Source organism: Podarcis bocagei, assembly GCF_964188305.1.
Source record: "Podarcis bocagei genome assembly, chromosome: W".
Lineage (NCBI taxonomy): Eukaryota > Metazoa > Chordata > Lepidosauria > Squamata > Lacertidae > Podarcis > Podarcis bocagei.
Genome location: NC_138131.1, coordinates 86,069,904 through 86,093,284, shown reverse-complemented (window position 1 = coordinate 86,093,284; position 23,381 = coordinate 86,069,904). Strand labels below are relative to the sequence as shown.

At 49.8% G+C, this 23,381-nt stretch overlaps 1 protein-coding gene across 1 annotated transcript in view; it reads right to left on the bottom strand.

Moving 5' to 3' along the window:
* Positions 1–559: 559 nt before the first annotated feature.
* The window catches only part of LOC308578161 (uncharacterized protein), a gene marked incomplete at both ends in the record, with an annotated part of 148,440 nt that continues 125,618 nt past the window's right edge, over positions 560–23,381 (bottom strand). Inside the window, one exon of the mRNA XM_081178420.1 lies at positions 560–577. Coding sequence (XP_081034546.1) covers positions 560–577 — 18 coding nt within the window. The remainder of the gene's footprint in view (positions 578–23,381) is intronic.

Sequence of the window (23,381 nt, the reverse complement as noted above, 5' to 3'; positions counted from 1 at the left end):
GGGGCAAGAGCCCCTCTCTGCCCCCCTCAAGGCTCCTCTCAGGCTCATCCAGGGTCCAAGGCCTCCTCCATTTTTGGAGGGCCAGGAAGTGAGTGGTCCCTGCAGCTTCGCCTGCTGGAAAGGGGGCGACATGCCAGAGGCCAGCCTGGCAGGGTTGTTGTGGAAGGGGGAGCTCCTGGGACCGCCTCCTGGGCCTCCTCCGCAGCTTCACTTCCAGACCGGTCAGGAATTGGAGGGGAGCAGGGTGCTCTGTGCATGGCGATTGGGTGAGGGCAAGAGAGAACCCGGAAGTGGGTGGATTGAGCCGGGAAGAGAGGAGAGCAGCAGCCGGGGGGGGGAGGGAGGGAGTGGGGGGGTGTTTTTCTCTGCCAGGTTGAGAGGGGCTCCAAGCCCTCTTTGAACCGCCCCCCATCTATTGATTTTGGCTGACTAACCCTCCCCCCCCCAAAGAAGGCATCCTTTTGGAGCCCATCCTCTCCTCCGCCTCACGAAAAGGATTCTGGGACGCTTAGTTTATCCTCCCCAGCCAAAGACACCTTTGTCACCCCAAGAGTCAGCGCTAGGAGAAGGGCTCCACCTGCAGGAACAGGGGAAAGGCCAGGCTGGAGACTCCCCTTCTGGCCCCTCGGGGTCCCAGGAGCCCTTTCTGGATGGCCCTCGCTTGCCCCCCCAAATGGGCCAAGACCTCTGTTCCTCCCCCTCAGGCGGAACAGGAGAAGTCGCTCCCACTCCGGATCCCTGCGGGTCTCAGGAGGCAGTGGGGGGGGGGACTCTAGGGAAATTGCCCAGGGCCCTGGGGAACAAGCAGAGTCTGCCTCAGTTTCCTTCCCCAAGGCCTTGGAGGAACCTTGGGGTGCGGAAGGAGGGACCCCAAATGGAGCTCAGGCTCCTGGCAAGTGGGGAAAGGAACTTTATATCTGCCCTGGCTTCCTCCTCGGAGGTCCCTTCCGAAGGAGAAGGGGTCCCAGGTCTCCACGGGGGAAACTGGGGAAGCATCCCTGAGACCTGCATTCGAGGCCTAGGCTTTCGCCTTTCAGGCTCCGGCCACCTTCTCTGTGGTGTTTATGGGAGCTGTAGAGATGGGGTCACATGCAGACAGTCCCAAGTTTAAGAAGTGTTATGGGAAAATCTATGTGCAAGGCTGCTCAGTCCCCCAGCTGGTTGGGCAGAGCCAGAATAAAGGAAGGAGTCCAGCCACCAACTGGAGCAAATTGCTGTAGACCAAAGTTTATTGCGCAACAGGGTCAAAGAGGAATTTTGAATCCCAAGGATGGGGTGACAAGGACTTTTCAAAGGTTCCATCTTATCCCAGCATACAGTTCATTAAGCATCATCGCTACATCATTCCTACATCAGAAAAGGGGAGGGTTATACATGATCAACTAGGAGGAATGTGTTGGGGCAACAGGCGGATACAGGATATGTGTTGGGAAGTACATTCTAAGCACCTGCTACAAAGGGACAATAGAACTTGGGTCTGCATAGTCTGCCACCTGGGCAAGTCCGGAGGAGTGCCTTTGCCCAGCGATTGACACCTATGAGTACCTTCCTTTGCATATGTGACCTCCCGCTTGAGGGATTATGGTGGGGACCGAGTGCTTTCCAAGTCCTTGGCCAGTGAAGCAAATTGGCAGTGGAATGAAGGAAAATGGCAAAGGAGTTGATTTTATATGATTTTTAAGCTAGGTAACATCCCTGAGCTGTTAAGTCGAAAGTATACCTTTATGCATAATATTTGTAACATTTAACAACTTTAAAGATGTGCCCCCCCCCATAATTTCTGTAACAGTTGGATCCCGTGAAAAAGATGGGCTCTGCTTTGGAATATCCCCCCCCCCCATCTGTAAACTGAACTTCACAGTAGAGTTGTTTCTACCAATATTTATAGTGTTTCAGTCTCATATATGTAGGATAAATTCAAAAAGAGTTTCCTAGACTGGAGGTTACCCACAGAAACCCCCCCAAAAAGGAGGAAGTCTCCAAGTGGAAAGATAGGCCTTTATTGAAATACAAATGGGCCTGCAAAGAACCACATCCCAAAAAGCGTTGCCACAGAAACGAGGGAGCTAGAGGTGCTTTTCTGGCAGTGGGACAAAATGTCACGGCTAAAGTCTTGAGGGCAGGAACCGGAAAATACTGCTTCCTTCCACTGAGCCAGCTGGATATATTATGATTTCTAACATTATCTTTTAACTGCCAGCCGGGGATGCATTCAATCATTCATAACTTTTTAAGGTCTGTTTGCTTATATTGCTGCAAGCAGTTGATAGTCGCAGTTTAATAATGAAATCGGTCGGACATTTCTAGGATTTGCTATGTCCTTATCTTGTCTGGGTATCAAAGTAATGTTTGCCACTTTTCAGGTTTCTGGGGTTTGTCCCGTTTCACTCGGTTCATAATATCCAAAAAAGGTCGCAAACCGAGGCACGCACTTCTGGGTTTGAGTTGGTCGTAATCCAAAATGGTCGTAAACTAGTCTGGTCTTAAACCAAGGTACCACTGTACAAATAATAAAAGCAGTTAAACATTCTGAATGATATAAAGAGACTTCCCATGTTTTGGCTTGTCAGGAGAAATTTTTTGTTTCTTGTTCCTGCTTTTCTCTCTCTTATGTATTCCCAATATCATACCAATCTTAATCCTTTAAGATGTCACACCTTTAAGATGTCACACCTCGCCACGTAGTCCGCGACTTCCCCTCTCATTCCGGGCCACCAGAAGTCTCTGGCGACTAATTCCACCGTCTTCTCCTTGCCAAAGTGCCCGGCCGTGGGCGCGTCGTGCAGCTGCTGCAGTACCTTGGCGCGAAGTTCGTTTCCCGGCACGTAGAACGCCCCTTTATGGAGGAGCAATCCATCTCGCAGTTGGAACTCGTCGGTCGCCGCCGTGCCCCTGTGCACCTCTGCCATTTTTGCTTGCGCGAAGGAGTCATCCTGCAACGCTCGTCGCACCGCCTCCAGGTCAACTGTCGCCGCAGCGCACGCCCACACTGTCGGTGCGAAGATGTGCATGGCGGCCGCTGGCGTTGCCTCCTCCAGATACTGTGGCTTACGGGAGAGAGCATCCGCCATGATGTTGGTGTCCCCCGGGACATACTCTATTCGGAAGTCGAAGTTCGCAAAGAACTCAGCCCAACGTATCTGCCTCTGATTCAGGAACTGTGCCGTGCGCCAGTGCTCTAGATTCTTGTGGTCCGTGCAAACCTGCACCGTGTGCTTGGCGCCGATCAGAAAGTGCCTCCACGCCTTGAACGCTGCGTGAATGGCCAGCAACTCCCTGTCCCAGATGGTGTAGTTCTGCTCGGACTTGCTGAGCTTCCTGGAGTAAAACGCTCCCGGTCGCCACACCCCCTGCGGGTCTTTCTGCAGCAGGACCGCCCCCACGGCTCTGTCCGAAGCGTCTGTCTCCACCCTCATCGGCTTGCTGGGGTTGACATGAAGCAGCTGCTCTTCCGACGCGAAGAGACGCTTGAGTGCCTGAAAGGACTGCTCCGCCTGCTCTGTCCAAATGAACTTCTTTTTCTTGGAGCTAAGCGTGTCAGTGATGGCCGCCGTCTGCATCGCGAAGCCCTTGATAAACTTGCGATAGAAGTTCGCAAAGCCGACAAACCGTTGGACCTCCTTCCGGTTGCGCGGGCTCTTCCAATCCAGCACCGCTCGAACCTTGGCGCTGTCCATGGCGAGCCCCTTGTCAGACAGCTTGTAGCCCAGAAAATCCACCTCCGTCACGTCAAATTGGCACTTCTCCAGCTTGGCGTAGAGCCTATGTTGCTTTAGCCTGCTCAGCACTTCCTTGACGTGCTTGTCATGCTCCTGCTGCGACTCCGAAAAGATCAGGATGTCATCTAAGAAACAGACGCACGTCTTGTAGAGAAGTCCCGCCAACACGTGATGCATAAATGCTTGAAAAACGTGGGAGCCATTTTGCAATCCAAAAGGCATAACTCTATATTCGTAGGTCCCCAGTGGCGTGAACATGGCTGTCTTCCACTCATCACCCTCCCGCACGCGAATGAGGTTGTACGCCCCCCGCAGGTCCAACTTGGTGAACACTCTGCCCTTCCGTACCTTCGCGAGGAGGTCGTCAATTCGGGGCATGGGGAAGTCCGATGGCCTAGTCACACTGTTCAAAATCCTGTAATCCACTACGAGTCTCTTTTGGGGCGTGTCCCGCTTCTTAACAAAGAATACGGGACTGCCCCCCACTGCCTTGGACTCCCGGATGAAGCCGCGCTGCAAATTATGATCAATGAACTCCTTGAGTTCTTGCAGTTCGTCCTCTGACATGGAATACAGTTTCCCTTTAGGCAGCGCCGCCCCCGGCAGCAGGTCAATTTTGCAGTCATATGGTCTGTGAGGGGGTAGCCTGTCTGCCTCCTTCTCGCAGAAAACTTCCAAAAATTCAGCGTACTTGTGGGGAATCGCTTGCAGCGTGCCTAGCAGCAGCTGTGACTCCTCTTCCTCTCCTTCCTGCCTGGGCACGATGCAGTGTTCAGCACAAAAGGAAGAGCCGAAGGTCAGCTGCCTCTGGTACCAAGCCATCGTTGGGCTGTGCTTGTCCAGCCAACTCATGCCCAATACAACGGGCGTGTCAGATAGTTGAGTGACGTTGAAGCTGATGATTTCTCTGTGATTCCCAAGTCGCATCACCATTGGTGGCGTCTGCTTCACCACTTGCCCCCCGAGCAGCTCCCTGCCATCCACCGTGACAACCTGCAGGGGCAGTGTGGCTGGCAGCAACTGCACAGCGTGCCTGTCGACAAAGTCCTGCCCTATAAAGTCCGCATTGCTGCCTGAGTCGATGGTGATTGGCACGTCTATGGTGATTCCATTGGGCAGCTGGAGAGATGCTGTGAGCCGCACTACTGGTTTGGGCGGGAGGGGGTTCACGGGCTGCAAAATTTCTGGGGACTGCGTCACTAACACGTCTGGCTGGGCCCCAGTGCCTCTTCCTCCAGCCAGACTGCGTCGTTTCCCTGCTGTGGTCCTCCTTGCTGCGTTGCTGCAGTCACCATTGCTGAGGCTGCAGTGAGCTTGTGGGGCCTCTGGGGACACTCTTTTGCCATATGCCCTGGTTCCTCACAGACGTAACACTTCCTGTTCCCTCTAGGAGGCTTCGCTTTCACTGCTGCCGGTGCTAGGGCTCTGGTTGCTGACTGAGCCCTTGCACCTCCAACCTCCATAGGTTCGGCTCCTCCTCCTGGCGGAGGCGTGGATTGCGCCCGCGCTGCTTCTCTGGGAAGGAAGGAGGGGCCCCCGGCTGGTTCGCGCCCTCCACGCCCTTCGTCCCTGCTCCACGGACGTCCTTCCAGCCTCACCCCCACTGCCAGTGCCCTCTGAACGACCTCCTGGGTGGTTCGGGGTCTCTCCCCCCTCGCGATCTCATCTTTAATCGAGTTGTGCAGCCCCTCCCAAAAGAGGTCTCTTACAGGGGTCGAATCTCTGTCCCATTCCAGGGCACTGACCAAGGCGAAAAAGCGGGCATGATACTGCCTGACGCTGGCCCTCCCTTGTCTCAGCCCATGCACCTCCTTCCGTGCAAGATCCACGTCAATACTTGATAAAAAGCACCCATCCATCGCTTTAATAAAGGCATCCGCATTCTGGAGCGCCGGATCCTTATCTCTCCATAAATTGCGTAGCCATGCTTTCGCATCCCCATGCAGATGGGACATGATGAACCCCACTCTCTCTTGTTCATCTCTAAAGTCTTTATGCAGCAGTTGCAGTGCGCACAGTACGTCGGCTCTAAAGTTGGGATACTGTTGCAGGTTCCCATCGAAGTGAGAGACTAGCCCGCCTGCCCGTCTCGCCAACCCAATTCCCTCCTGCCGGGGTGTCTGCTTTGTCAGCACGTCTAACCTGACCTGGAGATCCCTGCAGGCGGCAGCTGCCTCCTCCTCTCTCTTCCTGGATGCGAGAACCTCGGCGTTCAGTTGTGCCACTGCTTTTCTGAGGTCCTCTATCTGCTGCTCAGCCGTCATGTCGTCTGCCGTTCGTGAGCTCGCTAGTAGGCACCTGTTTCTCTCCCCTCCTCGAGGCTGTAGATGCCCACAATGAGGAGACGGAGCTTACTGTCAGAGCTGCTTGAAAATCCTAGCTCACAGAGGATCACGCTAGCCAGCGATCATTAAGTAAAAGTCTTTATTGAATTACAGTTTCCATTCTCACGCTGCTGCGCGCAAACTCTACGTCTAGTAGCTAGATCGGCGAAGCTCCGTCTGAGTCTCCGCCCCGTGAGCACCAACTTAATATCCTAGCCTTGCTCCACCTTTTCCGCCTGACTGTCCTCCTCTGGGTCCCTCTACCCCCCGCGGCCTCCTCCTTCCGGGATTCTTCTGACGCTGACCCGGACCCTCCTGCCTCCTTGCGCCGGGCTTTAGGACCTGGTTCCCTCTCGGGGCTGCTTACTGCGCCGCCTTCCTCTGCATTTGAACTTGGCGCGCGCGCCCAACCTTCCACCTTCCTCTTAACCGTTTCTTCGCTCCCCGATGGAGGTGTGGCCACTCCTGACTCATGCCCTCCCTCCTGTGGTGAGCTGCCAGCGCTTCCCCCCTGGCTCCCTTCCTCTTCCCTGCTTCCTGGCGGTGACGCTGGTCCCGATTTCCAGCTGCTCCCCCCTGAGTCCCTTCTGGCTCTATCTTCCTGGGGTGCCCCCCTTGCCCTGGCCACTGGTGCTCCTTTCTGTGAATCCTCTGATTCACTGGAAAGACTAGGAGATCTCGGGTCGTCGTCATCACTCATCTTTTCTTCTGCCTCCTCCCCTTCGCTCTCTGTTTCCTCCCTTGCCCGTGCCTCTGCTCCTAAACCCCTGACAACGGTGTTGTGTTATTTTGGTTTCATCACACACACTTTGCGATTTCTGGGTCAATGTGCATTAACACCAAAGAAAACGACTTGAAATAAGTGAAATCCAATATTCTTCTTTCTATGTAGCTGGAACACAAAACAACCTGTTTGGCTTTGTTTAGGCTTATTACACTTCGCTTTGCTAGGGCTTGGGTTAGGTTTAGGGTTAGGGTTAGGGTTGGGGTTAGGGTTAGGGTTAGGGTTAGGGTTGGGGTTGGGGTTGGGGTTGGGGTTGGGGTTGGGGTTGGGGTTGGGGTTGGGGTTAGAGTTAGGGTTAGGGTTAGGGTTAGGGTTAGGGTGAGAGTGAGGGTTAGGGTTAGGGTTAGGGTTGGGGTTGGGGTTGGGGTTGGGGTTGGGGTTGGGGTTGGGGTTGGGGTTGGGGTTAGGGTTAGGGTTAGGGTTGGGGTTGGGGTTGGGGTTGGGGTTGGGGTTGGGGTTGGGGTTGGGGTTGGGGTTGGGGTTGGTGTTGGGGTTGGGGTTGGGGTTAGGGTGAGAGTGAGAGTGAGAGTGAGAGTGAGAGTGAGAGTGAGAGTGAGAGTGAGGGTTAGGGTGAGGGTGAGGGTGAGGGTTAGGGTGAATGACCACCGAAAGAACAATCCAAGCTTATTTGTCCTCTTTCTATTGAGATGGAACCAAAACACCTATCCTTTATTTGGGCTGATAACGACAATGTCACTCTGCGATTTTTGGGTGAATGTGCATTCTAACCCACAAAACATCAATTTGAAATAAACCCAATCAGAGCTTTATCATCTTTTTTTTATGTAGATGGCACCCAAAACACCCTTTTGCTTAGGTCGGTGGTGATTCCCGTGCACACCCACAAAACACCATGCGAATTGAAATAAGACCAAGCAAAGCTTATTCGTCTTCTTTCTACGCATATGGAAGCATTATTTTAGTCTCATTACACACTGCGATGTCTGGGTCAATTTGCATTAACACCAAAGAACAAGACTTGAAATAAACGAAATCCAAGATGCTTCTTTCTATGTAGCTGGAACCGAAAACAACCTGTTTGGCTTTGTTTAGGCTTATTACATTTCTCTTTGCTAGGGTTAGGGTTAGGGTTAGTGTGAGGGTTAGGGTTAGGTTTAGGATTAGGATTAGGATTAGGGTTAGGGTTAGGGTTAGGGTTAGGGTTAGGGTTAGGGTTAGGGTTAGGGTAAGGGTTAGGGTTAGGCTGAGGGTTGGGGTTAAGGTTAGGGTTAGGGTTAAGGTTAGGGTTAGGGTTAGGGTTAGGGTTAGGGTTAGGGTTAGGGTTAGGGTTTGGGTTTGGGTTTGGGTTAGGGTTAGGGTTAGGGTTAGGGTTAGGGTTAGGGTTAGGGTTAGGTTAGGGTTAGGGTTAGGGTTAGGGTTAGGGTTAGGGTTAGGGTTAGGGTTAGGGTTAGGGTTAGGGTTAGGGTTAGGGTTAGGGTTAGGGTTAGGGTTAGGGTTAGGGTTAGGGTTTATGACCACGAAAGAACAATCCAAGTTTATTCGTCCTCCTTCTATTGACATAGAACCGAAACAACTATGTTTGATCTCGGCTGATAACAATCATGTCACTCTGTGATTTTTGAGTGAATGTGCATTCTAACCGCAAAAGCACCAATTTCAAATAAACCCAATCAGGGCTTTATCATCTTTTTCTGTAGAATCATAGAATCATAGAATCATAGAATCATAGAATCATAGAGTTGGAAGAGACCACAAGGGCCATCAAGTCCAACCCCCTGCCAAGCAGGAAACACCATCAGAGCACTCCTGACATATTGTTGTCAAGCCTCTGCTTAAAGACCTCCAAAGTAGGAGACTCCATCACACTCCTTGGCAGCAAATTCCACTGTCGAACAGCTCTTACTGTCAGGAAGTTCTTCCTAATGTTTAGGTGGAATCTTCTTTCTTGTAGTTTGGATCCATTGCTCCGTGTCCGCTTCTCTGGAGCAGCAGAAAACAACCTTTCTCCCTCCTCTATGTGACATCCTTTTATATATTTGAACATGGCTATCATATCACCCCTTAACCTCCTCTTCTCCAGGCTAAACATGCCCAGCTCCCTTAGCCGTTCCTCATAAGGCATCGTTTCCAGGCCTTTGACCATTTTGGTTGCCCTCCTCTGGACACGTTCCAGTTTGTCAGTGTCCTTCTTGAACTGTGGTGCCCAGAACTGGACACAGTACTCCAGGTGAGGTCTGACCAGAGCAGAATACAGTGGCACTATTACTTCCCTTGATCTAGATGCTATACTCCTATTGATGCAGCCCAGAATTGCATTGGCTTTTTTAGCTGCCGCGTCACACTGTTGGCTCATGTCAAGTTTGTGGTCAACCAAGACTCCTAGATCCTTTTCACATGTACTGCTCTCAAGCAAGGTGTCACCCATCTTGTATTTGTGCCTCTCATTTTTTTTGCCCAAGTGCAATACTTTACATTTCTCCCTGTTAAAGTTCATCTTGTTTGTTTTGGCCCAGTTCTCTAATCTGTCAAGGTCGTTTTGAAGTGTGATCCTGTCCTCTGGGGTGTTAGCCACCCCTCCCAGTTTGGTGTGATCTTCAAATTTGATCAGGATGCCCTTGAGTCCATCATCCAAGTCGTTGATAAAGATGTTGAATAAGACCGGTCCCAAGACAGAACCCTGTGGCACCCCACTAGTCACTCTTCTCCAGGATGAAGAGGAACCATTGATGAGCACTCTTTGGGTTCGGTCAGTCAGCCAGTTACAAATCCACTGAGTGGTAGCACAGTCAAGACCGCATTTTACCAGCTTCTTTACAAGAATATCATGGGGCACCTTGTCAAATGCCTTGCTGAAATCAAGGTAGGCTACATCCACTGCGTTCCCTTCATCTACCAGGCTTGTAATTCTGTCAAAAAACGAGATCAGGTTAGTCTGACATGACTTATTTTTCAGAAATCCATGCTGACTATTGGTGATCACAGCATTCCTTTCTAGGTGCTCACAGACTGTTTGCTTCATGATCTGCTCCAGAATCTTCCCAGGTATTGATGTCAGACTGACTGGGCGGTAATTATTTGGGTCCTCTCTTTTCTTCTTTTTGAAAATAGGGACAACATTTGCCCTCCTCCAGTCTCCCGGGACTTCGCCTGTTCTCCAGGAATTCTCAAAGATGACTGCCAGTGGTTCTGAGATCACATCTGCCAGTTCTTTTAATACTCTTGGATGCAGTTCATCTGGCCCTGGAGACTTCAATACATCTAAACTAGCCAAGTATTCTTGTACTATCTCCTTAGTTATTCTGGGCTGTGTTTCCTTTGCTGAATCATTTGCTCCAAATTCTTCAGGTCGGGCATTGTTTTCTTTATCGGAGAAGACTGAGGCAAAGAAGGCATTGAGGAGTTCAGCCCTTTCTGTGTCCCCTGTTTGCATTTCACCATCTTCTCCTCTGAGTCACCCCACTGTTTCTTTGTTCTTCCTTTTGCTAGGAACATACCCATAAAAGCCTTTTTTGTTGCTTTTAACCTCTCTAGCCAGCCTGAGTTCATTCTGTGCTTTAGCTTTTCTGACTTTGTGTCTACACATGCTGGCTATTTGTTTGAATTCCTCTTTGGTGGTTTCCCCCCTTTTCCATTTTTTGTACACATCCTTTTTAAATCTTAACTCAGTTAAAAGTTCTTTAGATAGCCACCCTGGCTTCTTTAGGCACCTTCCATGTTTCCGTCTCATTGGTATTGCCTGACGTTGTGCTTTTACTATCTCCCTCTTAACAAACTCCCAGCCATCATGAACTCCCTTTCCTTTTAGTATTACTGTCCATGGGATCTCACCCAGCACTTCCCTAAGTTTTATGAAGTCGGCTTTCTTAAAGTCAAGAAATTGAGTCCTAGTATGCTTGGCTGCTCCTTTCCGCTGTATAGTAAACTTCAGAAGAGCATGATCACTCGCGCCTAATGATCCTTCCACTTCTACCCCACTAACCAGGTCATCAACATTGGTTAGGACCAGATCTAAAATGGCTGTTCCTCTTGTTGCTTCTCCCACTTTCTGGACAATGAAGTTGTCTGCAAGGCCAGTGAGGAATCTGTTGACCTTATGCTTTTGGCTGAGTTTGACATCCAACAAATATCCGGGTAATTGAAGTCCCCCATTACTACTATCTCCCTTCCTTTTGCATGCTTGGCCATCTGTTCCAGGAAGGCATCATCTATGTCCTCCGTTTGGCTTGGGGATCTATAGTAAACTCCCACAATGAGATCTCTGTTATTCTTCTCTCCCTTAATTTTGACCCAAATGCTCTCACTTTGGCTTTGAGGATCTAAATCTTGGATCTCTTCACAGGTATATACATCCCTGACATATAACGCCACTCCTCCTCCTTTCTTGTCTGGTCTGTTTCTCTGAAATAGATTGTATCCCCCCATTATTACATTCCAATCGTGGGACTTATCCCACCAGGTTTCAGTGATACCTATTATGTCATATTTAGTTTGCTGTACCAAGAGCTCAAGCTCATCTTGTTTATTTCCCATGCTTTGCGCATTAGTGTACAGACATTGAAGTCCATTAATCATTCCCCCGTGTCTCTTATTTAAGGATTTTTTCCTCCCACCACTAGGTCTGCGTGCTGTTTGCTCCATTTGGTCTATGACATTTGGATGATCATCTTCATCAATTGATAGACTCCTACCTTCAGGAGCACTGTCTCCCTCCCCCACATTAGTCAGTTTAAAGCCCTCCTGATGAGGTTTCTGAGATTTTTGGCAAAAACATTTCTCCCAACCGTTGTGAGGTGCAGCCCATCGCTTGCCAGAAGTCCATCTTCAAGAAACTGCAGTCTGTGATCTAAGAATCCAAACCGTTCCTGTTTACACCATTTACGAAGCCAGCTGTTCACTTCCACTATTTTTCCCTCTCTCCCTGGGCCACGTCTTTCAACTGGGAGGACAGATGAGATGACAATTTGTGCATTTAGTTGCTTCAATTTCCTGCCGAGAGCCTCCTAGTCTCTTTTGATCTTCTGGAGGCTATTGCTTGCAGTGTCATTGGTTCCCACATGAACCAAGAGGAAGGGGTATTTGTCAGTGGGTTTTATGATTCCTTGCAGTCGTTCAGTTACATCTTGGATCTTAGCCCCGGGGAGACAGCACAGTTCCCGTGACATCTTGTCAGGCCCACAGATCACTGCTTCTGTTCCCCTCAGTAGGGAATCCCCTATCACCACTACACGCCTCCTCTTGGGTTTGGTCGGGGTTCTTCCGTGAGCTGTCCGTTCCAAGGTCGCCTGCACATTCCCTGAGGACTGACTTTGCTGCTCGTCTTCATATACCTGATCGACTGTAATGAGGGAGAGATCCTCAAATGGAGTCTGCTCTTCGTCTTCCATGCTAGGGGAGAGGACCTCAAAGCGATTGTGTATTTCTAAACAATCAGAGCGAACCCTGGGCCTCCTACTTCTTTGAGTCACGTTTCTCCATATATCTGGCTCCTGTGTTGGTGAACTAGCCTCCTTCTCAGGGGAGTCCCCTGTCTCTTCCTTGGTGGGGACGGTGTGCTCTGTTGCTTCCAAGAAGAGCTCCAGCTCTCTAATTCTTTGGAGCGTAGCTACACGTTCCTCCAGTTGCTGGACTTTGTCTTTTAAGAGGGCAATCAACATGCAATTGCTGCAGGTAAAGCTGCCTGCAACCTTTGGCAAGATGGCAAACATTGTGCAGGAACTGCAGGCGACTGCAGCTGTTCCCTCCCCCTCCATCCTGAGAACGTGTCGTTGGGGGTGGCTACAGCGGTCCTCCATCATAAAAAGCGTGAACACAGGACAAATAACTCCCCCCACAAGAAAAAAAATAACCTAGGTCTCCCCCAAAAAACGTTTGAGACTAGCTCCCCTAAATCTAAAAGCTAATCAGCCACAAAGAAACACACACACACACACACACACACACACACACACACACGAAAACCTTTTTTGCTCCGTCTTCAACTGCTGCCCTGCTAGGTCTGATAAGCTCCTCCCACAGCTAATCCCCTGCCTCAACAGAAACCCTGCCCCCTCTTACCTTTGCACAGGAAGAACAGCTAATCAGCCACAAAGAAACACACACACACACAAGAAAACCTTTTTTGCTCCTTCTTCAACTGCTGCCCTGCTAGGTCTGATAAGCTCCTCCCACAGCTAATCCCCTGCCTCAACAGAAACCCTGCCCCCTCTGACCTTTGCACAGGGAGAACAGCTAATCAGCCACAAAGAAACACACACACACAAGAAAACCTTTTTTGCTTCTTCTTCAACTGCTGAGATTCAGACGGAGCTTCAGTGGTCTAGAGTTTCAGACGTAGAGCTGTGCGCTGCGGTTGTGAAAGCAAAACTGAACTTCAATAAAGACTTTTGTATATAACAATGAACCGGCGTTGGTCCTTTGTGAGCTGGGACCTCGGGCAGCTCTGACACTTACGGTTAGGGTTAGGGTTAGGGTTAGGGCTAGGGTTAAGGTTAAGGTTAAGGTTAAGGTTAAGGTTAGGGTTAGGGTTCGGGTTCGGGTGAATGACCACGAAAGAACAATCCAAGTTTATTCGTCCTCCTTCTATTGACATAGAACCGAAACACTTATGCTTGATTTGGGCTGATAACAAAAATGTCACTCTGCTATTTTTGAGTGAACGTGCTTTCTAATCCCCAAAACACCAATTTGAAATAAAACCGATCAGAGCTTTATCATCTTTTTTTTATGTAGATGGCACCCAAAACACCCTTTGGCTTAGGTCGGTGGTGATTCCGGTGCACATCCAAAAAACACCATGCGAATTGTAATAAGCCCAATCAAAGCTTATTCGTCTTCTTTCAACGCATATGGAAACAAAAAGACGGTTGTCAGAGCTGCCCGAGGTCCCAGCTCACAAAGGACCAACGCCAGTTCGTTGTTATATACAAAAGTCTTTATTGAAGTTCAGTTTCACCTTCACAACCGTAGCGCGCAGCTCTACGTCTGAAACTCTAGACCGTCGAAGCTCCGTCTGAATCTCCTCCCCCCAGACACCAGTTTAAGACTCTAGCCTTGCTCCACCTCGTCCTTTGCTCTTTCCACAGCGTGCCTGTCGACAAAGTCCTGCCCTATAAAGTCCGCATTGCTGCCTGAGTCGATGGTGATTGGCACGTCTATGGTGATTCCATTGGGCAGCTGGAGAGATGCTGTGAGCCGCACTACTGGTTTGGGCGGGAGGGGGTTCACGGGCTGCAAAATTTCTGGGGACTGCGTCACTAACACGTCTGGCTGGGCCCCAGTGCCTCTTCCTCCAGCCAGACTGCGTCGTTTCCCTGCTGTGGTCCTCCTTGCTGCGTTGCTGCAGTCACCATTGCTGAGGCTGCAGTGAGCTTGTGGGGCCTCTGGGGACACTCTTTTGCCATATGCCCTGGTTCCTCACAGACGTAACACTTCCTGTTCCCTCTAGGAGGCTTCGCTTTCACTGCTGCCGGTGCTAGGGCTCTGGTTGCTGACTGAGCCCTTGCACCTCCAACCTCCATAGGTTCGGCTCCTCCTCCTGGCGGAGGCGTGGATTGCGCCCGCGCTGCTTCTCTGGGAAGGAAGGAGGGCCCCCCGGCTGGTTCGCGCCCTCCACGCCCTTCGTCCCTGCTCCACGGACGTCCTTCCAGCCTCACCCCCACTGCCAGTGCCCTCTGAACGACCTCCTGGGTGGTTCGGGGTCTCTCCCCCCTCGCGATCTCATCTTTAATCGAGTTGTGCAGCCCCTCCCAAAAGAGGTCTCTTACAGGGGTCGAATCTCTGTCCCATTCCAGGGCACTGACCAAGGCGAAAAAGCGGGCATGATACTGCCTGACGCTGGCCCTCCCTTGTCTCAGCCCATGCACCTCCTTCCGTGCAAGATCCACGTCAATACTTGATAAAAAGCACCCATCCATCGCTTTAATAAAGGCATCCGCATTCTGGAGCGCCGGATCCTTATCTCTCCATAAATTGCGTAGCCATGCTTTCGCATCCCCATGCAGATGGGACATGATGAACCCCACTCTCTCTTGTTCATCTCTAAAGTCTTTATGCAGCAGTTGCAGTGCGCACAGTACGTCGGCTCTAAAGTTGGGATACTGTTGCAGGTTCCCATCGAAGTGAGAGACTAGCCCGCCTGCCCGTCTCGCCAACCCAATTCCCTCCTGCCGGGGTGTCTGCTTTGTCAGCACGTCTAACCTGACCTGGAGATCCCTGCAGGCGGCAGCTGCCTCCTCCTCTCTCTTCCTGGATGCGAGAACCTCGGCGTTCAGTTGTGCCACTGCTTTTCTGAGGTCCTCTATCTGCTGCTCAGCCGTCATGTCGTCTGCCGTTCGTGAGCTCGCTAGTAGGCACCTGTTTCTCTCCCCTCCTCGAGGCTGTAGATGCCCACAATGAGGAGACGGAGCTTACTGTCAGAGCTGCTTGAAAATCCTAGCTCACAGAGGATCACGCTAGCCAGCGATCATTAAGTAAAAGTCTTTATTGAATTACAGTTTCCATTCTCACGCTGCTGCGCGCAAACTCTACGTCTAGTAGCTAGATCGGCGAAGCTCCGTCTGAGTCTCCGCCCCGTGAGCACCAACTTAATATCCTAGCCTTGCTCCACCTTTTCCGCCTGACTGTCCTCCTCTGGGTCCCTCTACCCCCCGCGGCCTCCTCCTTCCGGGATTCTTCTGACGCTGACCCGGACCCTCCTGCCTCCTTGCGCCGGGCTTTAGGACCTGGTTCCCTCTCGGGGCTGCTTACTGCGCCGCCTTCCTCTGCATTTGAACTTGGCGCGCGCGCCCAACCTTCCACCTTCCTCTTAACCGTTTCTTCGCTCCCCGATGGAGGTGTGGCCACTCCTGACTCATGCCCTCCCTCCTGTGGTGAGCTGCCAGCGCTTCCCCCCTGGCTCCCTTCCTCTTCCCTGCTTCCTGGCGGTGACGCTGGTCCCGATTTCCAGCTGCTCCCCCCTGAGTCCCTTCTGGCTCTATCTTCCTGGGGTGCCCCCCTTGCCCTGGCCACTGGTGCTCCTTTCTGTGAATCCTCTGATTCACTGGAAAGACTAGGAGATCTCGGGTCGTCGTCATCACTCATCTTTTCTTCTGCCTCCTCCCCTTCGCTCTCTGTTTCCTCCCTTGCCCGTGCCTCTGCTCCTAAACCCCTGACAACGGTGTTGTGTTATTTTGGTTTCATCACACACACTTTGCGATTTCTGGGTCAATGTGCATTAACACCAAAGAAAACGACTTGAAATAAGTGAAATCCAATATTCTTCTTTCTATGTAGCTGGAACACAAAACAACCTGTTTGGCTTTGTTTAGGCTTATTACACTTCGCTTTGCTAGGGCTTGGGTTAGGTTTAGGGTTAGGGTTAGGGTTGGGGTTAGGGTTAGGGTTAGGGTTAGGGTTGGGGTTGGGGTTGGGGTTGGGGTTGGGGTTGGGGTTAGAGTTAGGGTTAGGGTTAGGGTTAGGGTGAGAGTGAGGGTTAGGGTTAGGGTTAGGGTTAGGGTTGGGGTTGGGGTTGGGGTTGGGGTTGGGGTTGGGGTTGGGGTTGGGGTTGGGGTTGGGGTTAGGGTTAGGGTTAGGGTTGGGGTTGGGGTTGGGGTTGGGGTTGGGGTTGGGGTTGGGGTTGGGGTTGGGGTTGGGGTTGGTGTTGGGGTTGGGGTTGGGGTTAGGGTTAGGGTTAGGGTGAGAGTGAGAGTGAGAGTGAGAGTGAGAGTGAGAGTGAGGGTTAGGGTGAGGGTGAGGGTGAGGGTTAGGGTGAATGACCACCGAAAGAACAATCCAAGCTTATTTGTCCTCTTTCTATTGAGATGGAACCAAAACACCTATCCTTTATTTGGGCTGATAACGACAATGTCACTCTGCGATTTTTGGGTGAATGTGCATTCTAACCCACAAAACATCAATTTGAAATAAACCCAATCAGAGCTTTATCATCTTTTTTTTATGTAGATGGCACCCAAAACACCCTTTTGCTTAGGTCGGTGGTGATTCCCGTGCACACCCACAAAACACCATGCGAATTGAAATAAGACCAAGCAAAGCTTATTCGTCTTCTTTCTACGCATATGGAAGCATTATTTTAGTCTCATTACACACTGCGATGTCTGGGTCAATTTGCATTAACACCAAAGAACAAGACTTGAAATAAACGAAATCCAAGATGCTTCTTTCTATGTAGCTGGAACCGAAAACAACCTGTTTGGCTTTGTTTAGGCTTATTACATTTCTCTTTGCTAGGGTTAGGGTTAGGGTTAGTGTGAGGGTTAGGGTTAGGTTTAGGATTAGGATTAGGGTTAGGGTTAGGGTTAGGGTTAGGGTTAGGGTTAGGGTTAGGGTTAGGGTAAGGGTTAGGGTTAGGCTGAGGGTTGGGGTTAAGGTTAGGGTTAGGGTTAAGGTTAGGGTTAGGGTTAGGGTTAGGGTTAGGGTTAGGGTTTGGGTTTGGGTTAGGGTTAGGGTTAGGGTTAGGGTTAGGGTTAGGGTTAGGGTTAGGGTTAGGTTAGGGTTAGGGTTAGGGTTAGGGTTAGGGTTAGGGTTAGGGTTAGGGTTAGGGTTAGGGTTAGGGTTAGGGTTAGGGTTAGGGTTAGGGTTTATGACCACGAAAGAACAATCCAAGTTTATTCGTCCTCCTTCTATTGACATAGAACCGAAACAACTATGTTTGATCTCGGCTGATAACAATCATGTCACTCTGTGATTTTTGAGTGAATGTGCATTCTAACCGCAAAAGCACCAATTTCAAATAAACCCAATCAGGGCTTTATCATCTTTTTCTGTAGAATCATAGAATCATAGAATCATAGAATCATAGAATCATAGAGTTGGAAGAGACCACAAGGGCCATCAAGTCCAACCCCCTGCCAAGCAGGAAACACCATCAGAGCACTCCTGACATATTGTTGTCAAGCCTCTGCTTAAAGACCTCCAAAGTAGGAGACTCCATCACACTCCTTGGCAGCAAATTCCACTGTCGAACAGCTCTTACTGTCAGGAAGTTCTTCCTAATGTTTAGGTGGAATCTTCTTTCTTGTAGTTTGGATCCATTGCTCCGTGTCCGCTTCTCTGGAGCAGCAGAAAACAACCTTTCTCCCTCCTCTATGTGACATCCTTTTATATATTTGAACATGGCTATCATATCACCCCTTAACCTCCTCTTCTCCAGGCTAAACATGCCCAGCTCCCTTAGCCGTTCCTCATAAGGCATCGTTTCCAGGCCTTTGACCATTTTGGTTGCCCTCCTCTGGACACGTTCCAGTTTGTCAGTGTCCTTCTTGAACTGTGGTGCCCAGAACTGGACACAGTACTCCATGTGAGGTCTGACCAGAGCAGAATACAGTGGCACTATTACTTCCCTTGATCTAGATGCTATACTCCTATTGATGCAGCCCAGAATTGCATTGGCTTTTTTAGCTGCCGCGTCACACTGTTGGCTCATGTCAAGTTTGTGGTCAACCAAGACTCCTAGATCCTTTTCACATGTACTGCTCTCAAGCAAGGTGTCACCCATCTTGTATTTGTGCCTCTCATTTTTTTTGCCCAAGTGCAATACTTTACATTTCTCCCTGTTAAAGTTCATCTTGTTTGTTTTGGCCCAGTTCTCTAATCTGTCAAGGTCGTTTTGAAGTGTGATCCTGTCCTCTGGGGTGTTAGCCACCCCTCCCAGTTTGGTGTGATCTTCAAATTTGATCAGGATGCCCTTGAGTCCATCATCCAAGTCGTTGATAAAGATGTTGAATAAGACCGGTCCCAAGACAGAACCCTGTGGCACCCCACTAGTCACTCTTCTCCAGGATGAAGAGGAACCATTGATGAGCACTCTTTGGGTTCGGTCAGTCAGCCAGTTACAAATCCACTGAGTGGTAGCACAGTCAAGACCGCATTTTACCAGCTTCTTTACAAGAATATCATGGGGCACCTTGTCAAATGCCTTGCTGAAATCAAGGTAGGCTACATCCACTGCGTTCCCTTCATCTACCAGGCTTGTAATTCTGTCAAAAAACGAGATCAGGTTAGTCTGACATGACTTATTTTTCAGAAATCCATGCTGACTATTGGTGATCACAGCATTCCTTTCTAGGTGCTCACAGACTGTTTGCTTCATGATCTGCTCCAGAATCTTCCCAGGTATTGATGTCAGACTGACTGGGCGGTAATTATTTGGGTCCTCTCTTTTCTTCTTTTTGAAAATAGGGACAACATTTGCCCTCCTCCAGTCTCCCGGGACTTCGCCTGTTCTCCAGGAATTCTCAAAGATGACTGCCAGTGGTTCTGAGATCACATCTGCCAGTTCTTTTAATACTCTTGGATGCAGTTCATCTGGCCCTGGAGACTTCAATACATCTAAACTAGCCAAGTATTCTTGTACTATCTCCTTAGTTATTCTGGGCTGTGTTTCCTTTGCTGAATCATTTGCTCCAAATTCTTCAGGTCGGGCATTGTTTTCTTTATCGGAGAAGACTGAGGCAAAGAAGGCATTGAGGAGTTCAGCCCTTTCTGTGTCCCCTGTTTGCATTTCACCATCTTCTCCTCTGAGTCACCCCACTGTTTCTTTGTTCTTCCTTTTGCTAGGAACATACCCATAAAAGCCTTTTTTGTTGCTTTTAACCTCTCTAGCCAGCCTGAGTTCATTCTGTGCTTTAGCTTTTCTGACTTTGTGTCTACACATGCTGGCTATTTGTTTGAATTCCTCTTTGGTGGTTTCCCCCCTTTTCCATTTTTTGTACACATCCTTTTTAAATCTTAACTCAGTTAAAAGTTCTTTAGATAGCCACCCTGGCTTCTTTAGGCACCTTCCATGTTTCCGTCTCATTGGTATTGCCTGACGTTGTGCTTTTACTATCTCCCTCTTAACAAACTCCCAGCCATCATGAACTCCCTTTCCTTTTAGTATTACTGTCCATGGGATCTCACCCAGCACTTCCCTAAGTTTTATGAAGTCGGCTTTCTTAAAGTCAAGAAATTGAGTCCTAGTATGCTTGGCTGCTCCTTTCCGCTGTATAGTAAACTTCAGAAGAGCATGATCACTCGCGCCTAATGATCCTTCCACTTCTACCCCACTAACCAGGTCATCAACATTGGTTAGGACCAGATCTAAAATGGCTGTTCCTCTTGTTGCTTCTCCCACTTTCTGGACAATGAAGTTGTCTGCAAGGCCAGTGAGGAATCTGTTGACCTTATGCTCTTGGCTGAGTTTGACATCCAACAAATATCCGGGTAATTGAAGTCCCCCATTACTACTATCTCCCTTCCTTTTGCATGCTTGGCCATCTGTTCCAGGAAGGCATCATCTATGTCCTCCGTTTGGCTTGGGGATCTATAGTAAACTCCCACAATGAGATCTCTGTTATTCTTCTCTCCCTTAATTTTGACCCAAATGCTCTCACTTTGGCTTTGAGGATCTAAATCTTGGATCTCTTCACAGGTATATACATCCCTGACATATAACGCCACTCCTCCTCCTTTCTTGTCTGGTCTGTTTCTCTGAAATAGATTGTATCCCCCCATTATTACATTCCAATCGTGGGACTTATCCCACCAGGTTTCAGTGATACCTATTATGTCATATTTAGTTTGCTGTACCAAGAGCTCAAGCTCATCTTGTTTATTTCCCATGCTTTGCGCATTAGTGTACAGACATTGAAGTCCATTAATCATTCCCCCGTGTCTCTTATTTAAGGATTTTTTCCTCCCACCACTAGGTCTGCGTGCTGTTTGCTCCATTTGGTCTATGACATTTGGATGATCATCTTCATCAATTGATAGACTCCTACCTTCAGGAGCACTGTCTCCCTCCCCCACATTAGTCAGTTTAAAGCCCTCCTGATGAGGTTTCTGAGATTTTTGGCAAAAACATTTCTCCCAACCGTTGTGAGGTGCAGCCCATCGCTTGCCAGAAGTCCATCTTCAAGAAACTGCAGTCTGTGATCTAAGAATCCAAACCGTTCCTGTTTACACCATTTACGAAGCCAGCTGTTCACTTCCACTATTTTTCCCTCTCTCCCTGGGCCACGTCTTTCAACTGGGAGGACAGATGAGATGACAATTTGTGCATTTAGTTGCTTCAATTTCCTGCCGAGAGCCTCCTAGTCTCTTTTGATCTTCTGGAGGCTATTGCTTGCAGTGTCATTGGTTCCCACATGAACCAAGAGGAAGGGGTATTTGTCAGTGGGTTTTATGATTCCTTGCAGTCGTTCAGTTACATCTTGGATCTTAGCCCCGGGGAGACAGCACAGTTCCCGTGACATCTTGTCAGGCCCACAGATCACTGCTTCTGTTCCCCTCAGTAGGGAATCCCCTATCACCACTACACGCCTCCTCTTGGGTTTGGTCGGGGTTCTTCCGTGAGCTGTCCGTTCCAAGGTCGCCTGCACATTCCCTGAGGACTGACTTTGCTGCTCGTCTTCATATACCTGATCGACTGTAATGAGGGAGAGATCCTCAAATGGAGTCTGCTCTTCGTCTTCCATGCTAGGGGAGAGGACCTCAAAGCGATTGTGTATTTCTAAACAATCAGAGCGAACCCTGGGCCTCCTACTTCTTTGAGTCACGTTTCTCCATATATCTGGCTCCTGTGTTGGTGAACTAGCCTCCTTCTCAGGGGAGTCCCCTGTCTCTTCCTTGGTGGGGACGGTGTGCTCTGTTGCTTCCAAGAAGAGCTCCAGCTCTCTAATTCTTTGGAGCGTAGCTACACGTTCCTCCAGTTGCTGGACTTTGTCTTTTAAGAGGGCAATCAACATGCAATTGCTGCAGGTAAAGCTGCCTGCAACCTTTGGCAAGATGGCAAACATTGTGCAGGAACTGCAGGCGACTGCAGCTGTTCCCTCCCCCTCCATCCTGAGAACGTGTCGTTGGGGGTGGCTACAGCGGTCCTCCATCATAAAAAGCGTGAACACAGGACAAATAACTCCCCCCACAAGAAAAAAAATAACCTAGGTCTCCCCCAAAAAACGTTTGAGACTAGCTCCCCTAAATCTAAAAGCTAATCAGCCACAAAGAAACACACACACACACACACACACACACACACGAAAACCTTTTTTGCTCCGTCTTCAACTGCTGCCCTGCTAGGTCTGATAAGCTCCTCCCACAGCTAATCCCCTGCCTCAACAGAAACCCTGCCCCCTCTTACCTTTGCACAGGAAGAACAGCTAATCAGCCACAAAGAAACACACACACACACAAGAAAACCTTTTTTGCTCCTTCTTCAACTGCTGCCCTGCTAGGTCTGATAAGCTCCTCCCACAGCTAATCCCCTGCCTCAACAGAAACCCTGCCCCCTCTGACCTTTGCACAGGGAGAACAGCTAATCAGCCACAAAGAAACACACACACACAAGAAAACCTTTTTTGCTTCTTCTTCAACTGCTGAGATTCAGACGGAGCTTCAGTGGTCTAGAGTTTCAGACGTAGAGCTGTGCGCTGCGGTTGTGAAAGCAAAACTGAACTTCAATAAAGACTTTTGTATATAACAATGAACCGGCGTTGGTCCTTTGTGAGCTGGGACCTCGGGCAGCTCTGACACTTACGGTTAGGGTTAGGGTTAGGGTTAGGGCTAGGGTTAAGGTTAAGGTTAAGGTTAAGGTTAAGGTTAAGGTTAGGGTTAGGGTTCGGGTTCGGGTGAATGACCACGAAAGAACAATCCAAGTTTATTCGTCCTCCTTCTATTGACATAGAACCGAAACACTTATGCTTGATTTGGGCTGATAACAAAAATGTCACTCTGCTATTTTTGAGTGAACGTGCTTTCTAATCCCCAAAACACCAATTTGAAATAAAACCGATCAGAGCTTTATCATCTTTTTTTTATGTAGATGGCACCCAAAACACCCTTTGGCTTAGGTCGGTGGTGATTCCGGTGCACATCCAAAAAACACCATGCGAATTGTAATAAGCCCAATCAAAGCTTATTCGTCTTCTTTCAACGCATATGGAAACAAAAAGACGGTTGTCAGAGCTGCCCGAGGTCCCAGCTCACAAAGGACCAACGCCAGTTCGTTGTTATATACAAAAGTCTTTATTGAAGTTCAGTTTCACCTTCACAACCGTAGCGCGCAGCTCTACGTCTGAAACTCTAGACCGTCGAAGCTCCGTCTGAATCTCCTCCCCCCAGACACCAGTTTAAGACTCTAGCCTTGCTCCACCTCGTCCTTTGCTCTTTCCTCCTCTGGCTCCGCCTGTCAGCTGGGGTCTCGCCCTTCCTAGACTCATCTGACGCTGAGTCCCCTGAGTCTTCCCCCTGTCTCCGGCGGGCTTTAGGACCTGCCTCCCAATCCGGGTTTTCTGCTGTCCCCCGCGCCTGTACATTCGAACTTGGCGCGAGCGCCCAGCCGGCAACCTTCCTCCTGACCGTTACACTGCTCCTGTCACTGCTTCCCCCTTCTGGGAGGCTAGCTGGACCTGACCTCCCCTCCGTTCCCCCACTCTCCAATAGAGGCGTGGTCAGCCCTGACTCATCTTCTCTCCCTTCTGGAGGAGACGCTGGTCCTGACACCTGAGACTCTTCCCCCCCACTACGCTCTGGTTGGGAAGCTGGTCCTGATCTCCCGCTGCTGCTTTGGGAGTCCCCGCTGGCCCCTTGTTTCTGGTGTGTTCCCCCTGGGACCCTCTT